The following is a 16,014-nucleotide window of genomic DNA, read 5'->3' as shown; positions in this document are numbered from 1 at the left end:
GCCACCACAGGTTTACTAGCGGTCTCAGTATGTAGCATGTTAAAGAGGACTGGGATGGGGCTCACAGTGGACAACTATAAGGAAGAAAAATGAAGATGGAGGTTCCTGGATATGTGGGACCCAGGTGATACCATTTATTCATGATATGGTCATGGGAATCTATAGAAGGGAGGCTCCTGGGACCCCAGAATGCACTGCTAAAATATAACTAAAATAGAAGTTGGGTGAGGGCTGACAGATTCTGTTGGTTTGCTTCATACCAGATGCATTAGATGGTGGAGTTTCCAAGTGGGTGCCCTAATTATGTGTTCTTAGTAGGATGCCAGCATTTGCATGGCATGGCTGTCTCAATATACCACCTTACTTTATGGTATTTGTCCTTTGTAAATTCACAGCAGAATCATACATAGAGAGAGGGGATGGAGTGATACATATGTTCATTCAGAAATATGTCTTCAAATTAATACTACTGATAACAAGTAATGAACTAAATATAATAGCAATAGCTACCATTTATTGAGCACTTGCTATGCACCAGGAATTGTGCATAGTAAGTACTTTACACTTTCCATATATCATCTTATTTAATCTTCACAGAAACTGCCCTTGAGCTTTGTTGTTGTTCAGTTGCTCAGTCCTGTCCAACTCTTTGTGACCCCATGGACTGCAGCACGCCAGGCTTCCCTGTCCTTCACTAGCTCCAGGAGTTTGCTGAGATTCATGTCCATTGAGTTGGTGATGCTCTTATTTATCACAGCAACTGCCCTTGAGGTAGGTTCTATGATTATTTTCGTCTTACAAAGGAAGGCCTGTGGCTTATTACAATTTAGCCATATCATGTTCTTGTAGTTTTTTGATCATGCCTGACTCCTTCTTGACTCTGGACTTCTACATGTTCCTGTTCTCTCTGCCTGGAAAGCTATTCTGCCCTCAACTAAATTAACTCCTACTCACCCTTCAGGGCTCACCCTAAATATAATTTTTCAGGAAGCCTTCCCCTAACACCGTTAATAGGTTGTCTGCCTATTGGTATATACTTGGTATACTTGGTATATACTCTCATAGCACCTTGTATTCCTTCTTTACAGCACTTATTACAATTTGTAGGTTTAACTTGTTTATATTTGTCTTACCGACTAGACCATGTGAGGAGGAGAGGAACTACATCTGTCTTATTTACTGTAATGTTTCTGAAGATGTAAAAGTTCTCAATAAATACCAGTTGAATTAATGAATTTATTCAGGGTCAAAGAGGAAGTACAGGAATCTGGATATAAAACAAGGTTGGTCTCACTTCAGGACCTGCAGAACAAGTTATTGCATGTCTTTTGCTACATTGCCAATGATAAGGAACAGAGTTGACCCCATACTTCGTCTGGGAATTGGAAAGAAATGTAGAGGGGCAACAGCTTGTGCTGGGTTGGAAGAGTGGAAAGAGACTATGAGAGTCAAGGAGAGACAGTTGGCTCTGCAATTAACATCGGAGCCCTTGTGTAGAGGCCTATTAGAAAAGTCTTCCATTTTCTGTTTTGAGAACAGAAGGAGCTCTAGGAATGACAATCTAAATTATATTCTTTTCCTCCTGCTAAACAAGGAAGTTGCTTAGATGACTGACCATGAATGTGTGTTTCCAAAAGACAGTGTCTTTCCTCACTGGTCCCTTTTTCCCTAACCTTCCACGTTCCTCCTCAACAGCTCCCTGTTCATGAAGTGCTGGTGAAAGGCAGTGTAGCTCCAGCTACTCCAGAGAGAAGAAAAGCAGCAGTCCCCAAAGATCAGCTGAAGAGTCAGGAGGAGGAAGGTGAAGCCTGTGCTCTAGGCAACTTGGACAAAGCCTATGTCACTTGCGGCCCCACCAGAGCCTGGAACCTGAATTGGATTTCTGTGTAGCCAGAGATGCAGTGGCAGAGCACCACAGTGACCTGAAGGTAATATAAACTTGGGTTCTTTTATTATTTTAAGCCTTTGATTAAATTCCTTTGGAGGGAGTTTCCTCTGATGGCTCTGATAAGCTCCTTGTGTCTGGACCTGGTGGGTTCAGTCTCTCATTGTTTCTTAACCATGAATAACATTTGGCTGTGGCAGTGGAAGTGAAACGAGGGCTGCACAGGGAGGGGAAAGAGAGTCATGTTGCCATCAGAAATGTTGTCAGGGCTGGTCCTGGGTTGAACTCTGTTGAGAGCCACTGAGCAGTGAAGCCCGCCCAGCTCCTCCCTCCCCTCACTCCCACCTCTCTGTCGCCAAACTTAAAGTGTAGTGGTTCCTAACATTTGGGAGGAAACTTTGAGAACTAATGGAAGATTAAATGTATGTACACATAAAAATTTGCATACTATTCTGGGAGTTCAAGCCCAAAGGGCCTTCTGTGGACCTTTAAGGACCTTGTGAACTCCAAGTTTGGAACCTCTGGTGTACAGTCTTTCTCTTGGTCTGGAATAGCAGTTGTGTATAGAAGTTATAGCATTCCTAGGTCTTATATACTCTTTTTTGAAACACTACAGGTGCTTGTGAGAAATCTGGGGGTCACATGGAGTATGTAGTTCATAAATAATGCTACCACATTCTGTCACTTGTATCTAACATTCACCTTGTTCTATGCAAATGATAAAATATCCTTGCAAAAGTTTGTCTAGCCTCAGCTTAAGCACTTCCAGTGACAGGGAATTCACTGTCTTTCCTAAGATAGAGTTTAGTTTGTCACCGTGCATATTTAAGTGTACTGGAAACTTAATAGTTCAGATGATTGTTATATAATGCATTTGCTCTCTCTAGCCCGGCATTTGCATCATATACCTCTTTGCTGAAAGTTTCTATGTCTTTGTCTATTCACTCATTTACTCATTCATTCTTTCAACCAACCATTGTCTATTCAACAAACATTTCCTACATGTTTGTTTTGTTCCAGGAACACCATAAACACTGGGAGCAGATGAAAAGAAATTGTCTCTGTGCATGTTTTCATCTAAAACCAGAGGTCCAGAGCTTATGACTCTACAATCCCCTCTCATTCAGTTCAGTTCAGTCGCTCAGTCGTGTCCGACTATTTGCGACCCCATGAATCGCAGCACACCAGGCCTTCCTGTCCATCACCAACTCCCGGAGTTCACTCAAACTCATGTCCATCGAGTCGGTGATGCCATCCAGCCATCTCATCCTCTGCCGTCCCCTTCTCCTCCTGCCCCCAATCCCTCCCAGCATCAGAGTCTTTTCCAATGAGTCAGCTCTTCGCATGAGGTGGCCAAAGTACTGGAGTTTCAGCTTCAGCATCAGTCCTTCCAATGAACACCCAGGACTGATCTCCTTTAGGATGGACTGGTTGGATCTCCTTGCAGTCCAGGGGACTCACAAGAGTCTTCTCCAACACCACAGTTCAAAAGCATTAATTCTTTGGCGCTCAGCTTTCTTCACAGTCCAACTTTCACATCCATACATGACCACTGGAAAAACTATAGCCTTGACTAGATGGACCTTTGTTGGCAAAGTAATGTCTCTGCTTTTTTAATATGCTATCTAGGTTGGTCATAACTGGTTGGCACAAAATCCATTACTTTAACACTTTGGGGATATGATGTCATTAGCTGCCGATTGATCTAGTGGTACTAGGTCATCCATCTTATATTTTCATTTCCAGAATTTATCTTTTCCTTCTTTCTGACCAGGAGAACGGATGCCTATTGACATTTTCTAGCAACGTGCCCTATTCATTCATTGTCATTCCTAAAGTTCCAAGAATGCCTCCCATTTGACCGCCTTCTGCATCTTGGGATTCTTCTTCCATTCTTTTGCCCTCTACTTCCACTCACAGGAAAAAGGTAAGTCTTGACCCTAGGCTTTGAAATATTTTCCTTTTCATTACATTGGCATTTTCCTTGTAAATCCCACCCTGTAATATGGTGCTTGCAGCCTTGCCAGGCCCATGTCAAGTGCCTCGCTAGAGTAATACTGGCTCTACTCACAGGGAAGTGCCTGCTTCCTATTGGTTAAAACAGATCTCACTTATCTCACAAGCCCTTAGAAGTTGGGGCTATGTATCTAGGTAGTTGACCATAGCGAATATAGTAAAATTTTGGCTTTAAAATAAAGGTATAATGCACATTAAAAATGCGATAAAAAATGTCATACAGCTGATTTTTACCCTCCTCCCATAGACCTCTAGAAGTGGTGTTTCTTCCCTGTAGCCCAACATGGACATTGCCATCAGCCTCTTGGCTCTCCAAACCCTCCTGTTGGTTCTTCAAAGTGGGGCATTACCCCTTTTAGGAAACTTTCCCTACTCACCCCAGCCCTGTGTAATCTTGGCCTTGGTGGTTCCATTGGTAAGCACTCTAGTCTCCAATCACATACATGGTGCAACTTAGCACTTTCTATCGTACAGCCTTATTTGCTCTTTCATGTATGTATTCTCTGTTGGGTACTTAGATTTGGATGAACTTCTATAGAGTTTATGGTTTTGACTTTTAAGTGAGCTGCTATCTAAACTATTTGTTTCACCAATCAGTTGGGAAAATAGTGGATGTCACTGAGGAGCATCAGGAGAAACTATCCTAACCCCAAACCTTCTACGAGACTTTTATTCCTCTGGTTCTTATGTCCAGACAGCATTTGCTTTGAAAATGCAAATAGCCCTATACTCCCACCTCAGTAATTATCAGTAAAGGGGTCAGGGATTTTAAAGCAAGATATCTAAGAGGCTGTTCTGGAGAAGAGAGAGCTCCAGGAATGCCTTCCCCACTTCAACTAAAGCCACTCTTCTTTTATGGACTGAAGTTATCCTAAAACTTTATGTATAAGTCATTCAGATACAAAAAGAATTCTTTCTGAAAACTATTATTTTAGAGTACTAGGTTTCAAACTTTATTGTGCACAGGAATCCTCTGGAAGGCTGTTAACATGCAGATGGCTGGCCCTTATCCCCAGGGATTCTGACTTGGCACGTCTGGGGTAGGACCTGATAATTTCCATTTCTCACAAGGACACAGATGGTGCTGCTGGTGAAAAGGCCATATACTCTAAGAACTGTTGCTTTAGGAAAATGTGTTAACAGATTCCCAGAACTCTCTAGGAGAAACACTGGTAGAGGATAGGGGTAGGGGTTTGGAGAGGGAGTGGGAGAACACCTCTGGAAGGGAAGGTTGACTGGTTCAAAAGATCATTCTCCCTATTGATTGGTGTTTATTTCAAATCACCTCATCTTCATATGTTAAGTAAGAAGCCACCAATTAGAGTTGCTCACCTTTGGGCTTTGGGCCCTAACCAAATTCCAAAGGAGGGTTTCTCTATGCTTAGTCCTAAGTACAAATGGGAGCTTCCATAAGAGCTGATGGTCTAGGCCTTTCTGAAGCTTTGATTCACCACTAAGTTTAAAGTCACAGAACCAGAAAGAACTTCAGAAAGGGCTCCTAGATAATGCTAATATTGTAGATAGCAAGTCACCTAGGCTAGGCAGTGTGATGCCAACATCAAGAGATTCTAATGAGTAGCAAAAAAAGCCAACAAACCTTCTAATCTTACTAAGTGTACAAATCAATAGAGTTAGACAGTGGTTACAATATAAAGACAATTTTATTGCCAATAAAAGCCTTTGATAACTCATTTATCCTGTTTCAGTAGGACCTTATTCTTTCTGATGAAAATCCAGTCATAGCATCTCTCATTAAAAATAAAATTATTTTGAAATAAATAAATATATAAAATAAATAGCATATACATTTCATAAATAGTTTGTCTTTATGCACAGTATCCATGCTTACATTTTAATATCATTTTCTTACAACCTACCCCATCTCCCACTTTCAACGTCAGGAAAACTGCATGTCAGGACAGATGATAAATCTGCAGAGCCAATACAGGAATGGCTTGCAGCAGGGCTGGAGCCCCAAGGATTTTCTTAATGAGACTTCTCCAAAGCTCTGTAGGTAGCATCTATGGCAGATTCCTTGGTCTTTCATTTACCCACTTTAAGGTATTTGGGTAGATTGTGGGGCAAGACACCTCTGGCCCTTGGTAGGGGGCCCCATTCTTTCTTGTGCCACCTCAGGGGAAAGAACGTGAGTAAAGAAAAAAGTATATACAAGATTCCCTCTAGACCTCCCCATCCCCCCACACCCCTCCCCCAAATAACCCAACCTTGATATATACTTTTGAACAATGAGGGAACAGCTGGGTCGAGTTGAACAGTAAGTGCTTCTTTGTTATCTAAATTGATAGGAAAGAGAATTGAAAAGCTATGAGTATAGTGCTTCCAGAGACAACTGTGGCCGCAGAGTATAAGGGTCACAGAGGTCACACTAGGGGTCCGTTACCTATAGCGGAAGAGGTCTCTGGACATGGTGGGCAACTTAGAAGGATCTACTGGCCTGGGTAAAAAGTGGGTGAATTTCTGGTGTCGTTTAGTCCTGTATCCCTCCCGGGGTGAGCCGTCTTTATTCAGGGCCACATAATACTGTCTCTCCGAGTCCGAGTGTTTGTACAAGGTGGAGGCATAGGTGTTGTACCAGTTTTCTTCAAACTGTTCCCGGAAAACACATTCACGTGTGAGTTTCTTCTGTGAGGGTGAGAAAATAAAGTAGAGCCCATTATATGACTATTTCTCCCATCCCAGCTTGCTGGTGGAGAAACTAAAATAATAAATAGCACATTTATATTAGAAAATTTCAGGTCTATCTTCTGGTATTACTGAGACATCTTCTTTCCAAATAGCATGAAACAGTCTTGTCTGTATTGCTTTCACCCTCTTTCATGAGCCACACAAAAATATTTCAGGTGAGATCTTTTCTGAAAGCAAGAGACTAGAAGAGATGGGCTCACCTGGTACTCTGAGCCTGAGAATTTCTGCTTCCCAATGCCCACTGATACCTCTGAACTTTCTCCCTATTTAGGGCTAAAGATGTTCAAATCCATTGAGATTGCCGTCAACCATGTCAACTGACAGGCAAAGGCCTCGAATCTATATAAAGCTCCATGGGAGGCGAGCTGTGATCTCTCCTAATGAAGGGTCTCAGGGCCTGTCAGTTGGAAAGCCAGGAAAAAAATCTCCTTGAGAAGTTCCTCCAGTCTGGCTAGTTCAAGCTGGCAGCTCCTGGGTCTCTTGCCTCTATCCCTTCTCACACTTGATTCAGCCACAGTACTACTTGCTGGGGTTGCCGATACCGAGTGCTGGGGACGGGCCTATCTCTTAGGTGTCAGGGAAGAATGTGCTCTGATTTCATGGGATGCAGGCAGCCAGAAAGTATGCTCTGCGACTCAAAAGCCAAAGCCAGGAGTTGGGATCCCCCAGAAGGGTTAAGATCAGCAAAGTCACTTACCATTCCCCAGCTCTGGGCTGGCTTCCAGAACAGAACATGTCCTGCAGCCAATACAGTCCTAGCTGGGGACTTAGGGCTGTCACCAGACCCTCGAATCCTCACTCGTTTGTTTGCTTCATTTGGCCTTTGGGATTCAGCTGAAGCGATTTGGACATCAAGGACTTTGTTCTTAATTTCAGAATCCTCAATCTCAAGGCCAGCTCTCACTGCCTATTTTTGTGCCAGCTAGTTGGCTACTCCTCTGGGTACCCGTCACAAATCAGATATACTCCTTGGGAGGGTTAATGCCTCAAACCCTTACCATCTACTGAAAAACCAGTACAGCTTCCTATTATTATCAGATGAGCTGACACTCTAATGGAGAAGGCAGAAGCAATTATACCACATAAAAGCTTCTGTTTTCATGGGGACTGAATGAGTGAAAGTGTTATGTAGCAAGTTCCTGGGCAGTCAAGAATTGACTAGAAGACACTAATCCTTTAAAGTTGACAAAAGTGCTTTCAAGTGCTAGATAAATGTTTTGCCTTACATTGTCCAAACACTGGTGGTAATAGCTTCTGTGAAAAAAAAAAAAAAAAACACCTTAAACTTACCGACCCATAGAGTTCTCCTCGCTCGTTCATTCCTAAATACAGGCCAGAGTCCACTCCCCGGATGCTGATCAGCCCTACAGCCAGGCTGATAAACTCCAGAATTCCTAGAGCAAAACAGTGAATGCCATTTCCATCACTGATATCAAGCTAACAGAAAGCTATCAAGGTGACATGAGCTGGTCCTTTATCCCCAACTGAAGGCCAGCACTATGTGCCTTTGGTGAATTACCTGATGAAACCGTCTTTTGCAGCAAGAATGGAACCTCAGAGAAGAAACTGAGTCTCTCTGGGCCCCAGTCAGTCCATATGTAAAATGGGGGACAATCTCTGCCTCTACTCAACACTCTTAGGCATATAATAAGGAAGAGACTGTGAGAAGGCTTTGGCTATAAAAGCTTCATAATTTCAAGGTACTGTTAAAGGCCACCATTTCAAGAAATAGGAGGGCAGCTTTCGAAATGAAACAATGTGGCCAAGTTTCTCTATCTTTCCAAAGTCACTTTCTGATTCCCCAGAGCTCACAGCATTACCTTGCTGTCCTCTAGGCTGAACTTGTTTTGTACCCTCTTAGCTCCCATGTCCTTAAAGCCACATGAGGCTGTCAACTGCCTGTAGCTGACTCTAACAAAGGCCACACAGGCCACTCACTAAGTTTGTTCCTCTGTCCTATGGTAGGAAGCAAAACTTGGCCTGGTGAGAGCTTTCTCCTCAAAAGTAATTTTAGCCAGTGCAGCTGCAGGCCGACAAGCCTGTCATTCTCCCCTTCTCTCTTGTGGATTTTAACTCTATCTACAGCAAAGAGTTGGCAGGTAGTATTAGACTTGATACTGATTTGAGATGTTGCAACTTTAAGGGGAAGAGGAAGATATTCAGAAATGTTCCTCTAGTTGACAAGTTAGAGGTGAGGATTTGAAAACGTTTTCATTTACCCAGCAGCAGCAAGGGGAAAAAGACATTGAGTACTAAATGGGAAAAAGGAACCATAACTGAAATCCTGGGGATACTGAAAACTTAACAATTTTTTTCTAACATAACACATCTATTATATGGATACAGATGCACTGGTCAACTAGATTTCTTTTTTATATTCTCTAACCATATTTTTCAATGTATAGATTAAAACTTGATACAACTGACTCCAGAGGCATCCAAAGGTATGAAATGAGCTCATATCTGGCTGTCTTATCAAAAAATGTAATTCTTAAGGGTAGTAATATTCTATGTAATCTACACGGGGAATAGGACTGATTCCTTAAAGATCACTTAAAAAAATTAAGTGGTCAATTTTGAAATCAGGTTCAAGAGCCCAGTGGGAAGTCTTCTGAAGAGCCCCAGTGACTTGGGCTAGTGGGTGGGTATTCAGGTATGGAAGCTTTTAGGGCACACACAGACCTTTTCCAAGAATGTAACTCTCTTCTGCTGCTACTGTACAGAACACTCAAAGCATAGCCTTTGGCCTCTAGCATTGACATCCTCCAAGTTTTATTCTCAGTCTGGTGGTTACTAACTCTCATAGCACATACACACAAAAGAGTTTTAGAAAAGGAGATTGACACAAGATGGTAGGAGGGGAAGGGAAAATTACCCGGTGCCAAGTAGGGGTTAAGCAGATACTGATTTAGTGGGCCAAGACCTTTAGTTACACTGAACAGGGTTCTGATTTTGGTGCTGCTCTGTTTAACATTTTAATAAATTACTTATAAGAGGACATGGGGACTGTTTACCCTAGTTCCAGAAGACATACAGCTGAGAGGGTAACAATAAAAATCCAGAGATTTTAAGAGAATGGAAAAATGGGCTGACTCCAACAAAATAAACTTTGATTAGAATAAATGTAAAGTCCTGCACTTTGGTCCAGAAACCAGTTAACCAAGATGTTTTGTGTTTGGAGTTGTATTGAGGGAGGGTGAGCCTCAAGTATTTATCATGAATTTATCTACTTCTTTATTTTTATTTCCATACTCCTCCCCCTTCCAGGCAACTATGTATATTTTCTTGAAAACTTTGGACTGTTGGACTACTCTTTTGTGTTCCTGTGCATTTTTATTAAATATATCTCCCCATCTTTGGGATGGGGAGATGTGGCTTAGCAAAACATACACAACAACAGCTTATAGAACCTGATTGAACAAGGTAAGCTCAGTATAGCTGAGTCACGAGATTTTAAAAAGCTAATGTGAAGTTATATAAAAATTAAAAATTACTAAAAACCTAATTAAACAAATAGAAAAAAGGAAATAAAAATTAATATGATTTAAGACTGTATTGATTGAGATCTAGTAACTGGCATAAGGGCAGGGGTTGCCCCATTCTACTCTGCCTCAGATCACAGTAAGAATACAGTTTTGAATTCTACTATGTTTAAAAAGGGCCACAGAAAACCAGGAGGGTGTTCAAAGGAGAGTGGCCAGTATGGCCAGGAAATGAGAAGTCAGGTCATGATTCAGTTCTGGGTGGTAAACATTGAGGGATACCAACCTGCTGGAGCCTTCAGTTCTTTGCTTTGCTTAGGCAGTTTACTTCTGAGCTTTGAGTCTTGGTTCCCTCATTCTCTAAGTATCTCATGTCTCTGACCACCCTGAGCTCATTAAGTAGCAGAGGGCAGCTTGTGATCTCACCGTCCAAGACCTGGTGTGAGAACAAATCATGAAACCCAAGAGGTGTGGCCTTTGAGTCACCACGGTTTTTCTCCAACTCTGTTAACCCTGGTGCCAAAGGACAGATCATACAGGAAGTCACTTGGGTTGTGGCCAGTAACCAGGGGTCTCTAACAGTTGGAATCATCCCTGCCCAGCTGTCTTTGGGCATCATTTCCCTTTGCCAACTTTCCTATTTGCTGGATTCAAACTGTGGGGACCCAGTGGCACATGATGATGGAACAGATATTCCTAAACCTTCTCTTGAATTCCAGCCAGCATGAAAAGAGAGAGAAAATAAGCCAGTTTCACATTTTCCCAACTACAGCTGGAGAGGGGTGTTAACAGCAAGATGTTGAAGCAAAGTATTAAGTAGACAAAGTTTGTCCTCAGTACTTTCACCCCCTTCAAAGCCCAGGACCTCCCTCTGCTTCATCTTGATCCGCCCACCTCAGGCTCTGGCCTGTGTTTGATAATTTCCAGATTCTTCTTATACTTTTTCTCCCATGGCTTCATTCAAAATGAATCTGTTCTGGGTCCCACTGCTTCGGAACCTAGCTAGATGACTGGCTAATATGTCATTTAATCTAGTTCCATAACTCGCCTGAATGCCCTCAGCCATCCTTTCAGCCCTTCAGGGCCAAGGCAATGCTGTTTTGGTACCTGGCCAAATAAGAACCAGATAGCTCAAAAACCAAAGCAGCTGCATAAGCCTGTTCCATCCCACCTGGCAAGAGGCCTCTCCTCCAGTCTGGCTCCCAAGCTCTATTCTGCCAGCCCACAGGTGCCCCTCAGGAATGTCAGTATCCTTGTGAACCTCATGTAAACGCCACTAGCCAGGCAGAGATGGAAATACTCCTGGCTACTGATTGCAGAATGGGGGATGGGTGGGGAGGGGGAGCATAGGCTGTGCCAACAGGTTATTATTTGGAGTCAAGGCTGCTCTTGGGCTCAGCCTGACTCTTTCTGAATGCATGGATTCCAGGGTAATCCTTGGGGGCCCTGCTCTCCAATTACAACAAATAGCTATTTACTTTACATGGCCTTTGGAGACTACCTCTTCCCCCCAAGCAGAAATCTATAATATTTTATATCTTAGGTCTGGCCTATTTTACCCTGCTGGAATGTTGACTGCTAAAGCACTTATGGAATGTTAAAGTTTCGATTTATTGAATACCCTGGCTGATTAACTCAAATGTGGAGCAAGGAAAGAGTCAGCAAACTGAAACACCACCTCTTTCTTTGCCAAAAGCTAAACTGAGGAAGAGTAAATGTGTGCTTGAAAGTTGGTAAGGGATGTTACAAACAGACAGCTTTGACCACGTATCATTTCCTGTACAGGAAATACACAGATCTGCCAGGAAGCCAGGGAAGGAGGGAAGGGAAAAGGTGATGCAGAGGTGGTCTCTGTGAGTAAGTGAGTGAGTGAGTGTGTTTTAGGCAAAACCCAAAAATGAAGCTGTCAGTTAAACAGCAGTGAAAAAACCCCTTCCTCCTGCCAGGTTTATTTCCTTTGGTTTCTCCTTAAACTTAACACCCTTAGCAGTTTGAGAGAGAAAAGAAATCAAGATGTGTCCTTAGGGAGGTAATTAAAGACCACTTATCCCAAGAGCCTATTACTGATTTATGTTGTAGGTTATTGGGCTGAGCTTAGGCACAGAGTCAGACAACACTTGTAACTGCTGGGAGTCAAGGTCATAGTTTCTCCACCTCTGTCCCCCCACCTCACATTTCTCCATCATTTCAGGATTTTTTTCTATAGCTCAGGGATGGGCTACCCCAATATCTTTAGGCCATTTCTGGGAGCTTTGGGGGGCTCTGAGGCCAGGGTGGGAGTCCCATTCCTTCTGAAGAGGAACAAAATGGGACTACAAAGTCACTGGCAATGGAAGGGAAAGGAGCCACGTTAACCCTCCCTCTCCCCTCACCCCACCCCACCTTATCACCCTTTTGAGGACCTGCTGCAAGTTTATACAGACACCTGTACCCTTCCATTACTCCCACCCCACACACAACCTACTGTACTCCAGCTCTCCAAGTACATTTTTCCAAGATGACATAGAGCTCATTAGGGTTCCTGTTTGCTCCACAAGGAAGACCAGCCCTGGCCCAAGATGTCTGCTAGACTTAGCCTTGCCCAGCTATAGGCCTCTGTCCCCCCACCACCCTCATCTACCCCCAACTTCTTACCATGGTGCACTTGGAGGCAGCTCTAGCAAGACATGGGGAATAGGAGGATGAGGCAGTTTGGGGGGAGTGGAGGAGGATTGGGGGTGGAAAGAAAGGGTGTCAGACCTGCCAGTAGGCAAAACTTTTCACTGGCTTAGGGACAGAAGGTATCTTTGGCCTATAGGGTCCTTGGGGAGGAAGTGAGGACATTGGGGGATGCTGGGACCCAAGGAAGGGTAGCTGTCACAGCACCTGAATAGTTAAGTAGAGGACAGGAAATTGAAAATAAAAACGGCCAAATTATTGAGGAGTGAAGACATTTGGTTGGTAACACAATGATCTCTGTCCCAGATCAAGGTTTATATTAATTGTGTTCTGCATGTGAGACAGGCAGCTGTGCCCTTTGAACAGGCAGAGAAAATCCTTGATAGAGGTGGGCTGTTTTCTGCCCTGGGCCCAGGAGACACCTGTTTGGGGGGCTGGGAGTGGGCCCAGGATTGTTTCCTCACTGAGGCAAGGAGTCCAGAGGTAGCTGCCGGGCAAAATGTGCCCCAGGGCTTGTGCCCTTACACACTGCCCACCGGGAGGCTTTCCTAGTTTCTCTAATACCCAGCTCCCGCCGTGCTGTCTGGGTTGGCCCCTAACCCAGGCAGAGCAACACAGAGACAGGCAGGTGCCAAGGCTGCCGCGTCCCCATAGGCCAAAAGCCACTTGGGCGCTGGCCGTCCGCACACAGGGTCCACGGCCGACTAAGGCTCCTGCTTCAGGTAATCTGCCGCGACAACCTTGCTGCCGTCAAGGCTCAGCCTCACGCTGTAGCCACGTTCCCGGATCTCCTCGGTGGATGCTCCTACTCCCACACCCCCACCCGCCCACCCAGCTCCACCTGCTTTCCTTGAAAGGGGAAGCGCAGCGTCCAGGTCCCAGAACAATCCCTCTAGCTCCCGGAGGAGGTAGGGTGGGGTGGAGAAAGGAGAGGACGCATCTCAAGGTGCCCCCGCCTCCTCCTGAGAGCATCCGAGGGTGCCAGGCGCCCGGACGCCGCAGCCTGGCTCAAGTCCGCACCCTCACGTCCCGCCTGCCCGCGTCTTCAGCGGCCTCCCGCCTCGACGAGCCCAGACAGCGCCAGGCAGGGCGGGAGCAGCTGGTCCTCCGGCCCCAAGCCGCAGCCTCGAGCCGTCGGCTCCCCAGGGCGCCGTCCGCTCGCCTCCCGTCCCTCCCCGCCGCGTCCTCACCGAAGCGGCTGTGGTCGTGGCGGGTGCCGTGCACCGTGCCGTTGGGGAAGATCTCCAAGTGGAAGCCGGTGCGGCAGTACAGCTGGCGGCGTCGCAGGATCCCCTTCAGGTGGGCGAAGTCGGTGGGCGAGCCGCGCTGCAGCTTGCCCTCAATCTGGCCCAGACGCTCGTTCAGGAAACCCGGGGAATCAGCTAGAGGCACGTTTCCCAGAGACGAGGAGAAGCCGTGCAGATCCCAGTCCAAGGAAGCGAGGACCCCCCCGACCTCCGCCATGGCGGGGCGCGCGGGGCCGAGCCGGGCCGCGGGGCGCGAACTGCCTCTCCCCGCCGCGGGCGCGGGCGACTCGGCGGCGCTCGCTTCCTCGCTCGCTCCGAACTCTACGGAGCTGCAGTCGACGTCTGTTCGCGTCCAAGGAACTTCTCAGCCGCGGGGAGCGTGGGGCAGCGCGCTCCAGACCTTGCGCTCAGTCAAAGTGCCGCTTCCCCTCCGCATCCATCTCCCCAGGCCTCTCATAGCTGGCTTCGTCGAGCTATCAGATGCAAACGGGACTTTATATACATACCCACTCCCCTTACATTGACATATTGGATATTTAAATACAAGCCACACCTCAATGGCATCCCCTCGGAGATTGGTGTGTGTGTGTGTGTGTGTGTTTCCCCTCCTCATATCCTTTTGGCTCTTTTTGGGAGAGGGGGGTGGAGGGGGAGAGAGCGAGCGAGCTTCACTCCCTCTTTTATTATGAAAAAATGGCAGGAAAAAGCTACACATTGCAGTGAGGCATAACTGCTTTTGGCAGGTTTTTCTGAAACTGCTGATGAAATAACTGGAGCCCAGTGCGTGGAGGCTGTTGGCGTCCACTGCCACTCGGGCCTGTTGCGTGGAAGTCTGTCTGTTGCGCGGGGGCAGCACCCACCTCCCGCGCGGCCTCCGGCTGCTTGCCTTTCGAAAGTGGTGTGAGACCTGGGGTGGGGGGTTCACTCGTTCGTGAGTCCCCTCTTGTTCCCCGGCTGGTCGGAGGCTGCAGAGGGGCACCTGGCCTGGGTCCCTGGTTTCTTTGTTCTGTTGACCCCCAGTCCCACTCCCCACCTGTATGTCGGCAGGGGGCTGAGGAAGTGAAGAATCTGGAAACTCATGCAGTTGCAAAATGTGGGATCTGGGGGGTTTCGCTGTTCCTGCAGCCACCCAGGCGGGGGTCCTTAAGGGGTCTGGGAGGAGCGGGAAGCCCCACAGAAGAAAGAAGGCATTTTTTAAAAAGGGACGTTACAGCTTAGGAAAAGGAGGGGGGAGTAAGAAATAGCGATCTTTTTGAAAAATGATCTCCTCTGGCTTTCTGGGCGCGCTTTTACAAGGCTCTCGAGAACAAGCTTGATGAGAGGCCACTGAAAGTCTGGTGGGGGTTTCCCTCCACCTCTTTTCTTGTTGGAAACAGGTGTTTCCTCGCTCTGTCCCGTGCCCTCCTTAGAGTCTATCAGGAAGAGCGGTAGTTGGGGCAGGAACTGGAGGCACCCAGGGGAACAGGTAGCGGTGAGGAGGCCTGGGGAGCTCGTGCCCGGCCTGCCCTACGCCCCGCGCCCCTGCCTGGCACCTGAACCCTGGGGCCCCTCTCAGGGCCTGGCGCTCAGCTTCCTGCTGGCCGACTAAATTGCGTTGTCTACAGTTCGCACCCGCATGGGTGCTCTGACTGTCTTCTCTGGCTCTGACTGCAGCAGGAGAAAACCGAACTGAGAGCACACCCCATCCCCGCCACTCTTTTGCAGCGCCTCCTGCTGGAGAACCTGTGTCTCCCGGCGAGTTGGAATTCAGTCTCTGGAAGGGAAAACCCTTTCAGTTTAATTGTATGCGTTAGTCACTCAGTTGTGTCCGAGTCTTTGCGACCCCATGAAGTGTATCCCGCCAGGCTTCTCTGTCCATGGAATTCTCCAGGCAAGAATACTGGAGTGGATTGCCATTCCCTTCTCCAGAGGATTTTCCTGACCCAGGGATTGAACCCTGGTCTCCTGCATCGCAGGCAGAATCTTTACCACTTGAGCTACAGGGAAGTCCTGCAGTTCAATTGAGTTAGTGCAATTAGAG

The 16,014-nt window shown here is 46.3% G+C and overlaps 1 protein-coding gene across 1 annotated transcript; it reads right to left on the bottom strand.

Annotated features, from left to right (window-relative positions):
• Positions 1-5,603: 5,603 nt before the first annotated feature.
• On the bottom strand, positions 5,604-14,539 carry FGF16 (fibroblast growth factor 16). The gene is made up of 3 exons (XM_018043636.1): positions 13,938-14,539; positions 7,898-8,001; positions 5,604-6,544 (listed from the first exon to the last, which is right to left on the bottom strand). The coding sequence occupies exons 1-3, from the start codon at positions 14,209-14,211 to the stop codon at positions 6,299-6,301; spliced, it is 624 nt and encodes a 207-aa protein (XP_017899125.1). The 5' UTR covers positions 14,212-14,539; the 3' UTR covers positions 5,604-6,298.
• Positions 14,540-16,014: the final 1,475 nt, after the last annotated feature.

This window comes from Capra hircus (assembly GCF_001704415.2).
Source record: "Capra hircus breed San Clemente chromosome X unlocalized genomic scaffold, ASM170441v1, whole genome shotgun sequence".
Classification (NCBI taxonomy): domain Eukaryota; kingdom Metazoa; phylum Chordata; class Mammalia; order Artiodactyla; family Bovidae; genus Capra; species Capra hircus.
The sequence above is the reverse complement of the archived record's forward strand: the minus strand, read 5'-3'. Positions and strand labels throughout refer to the sequence as shown.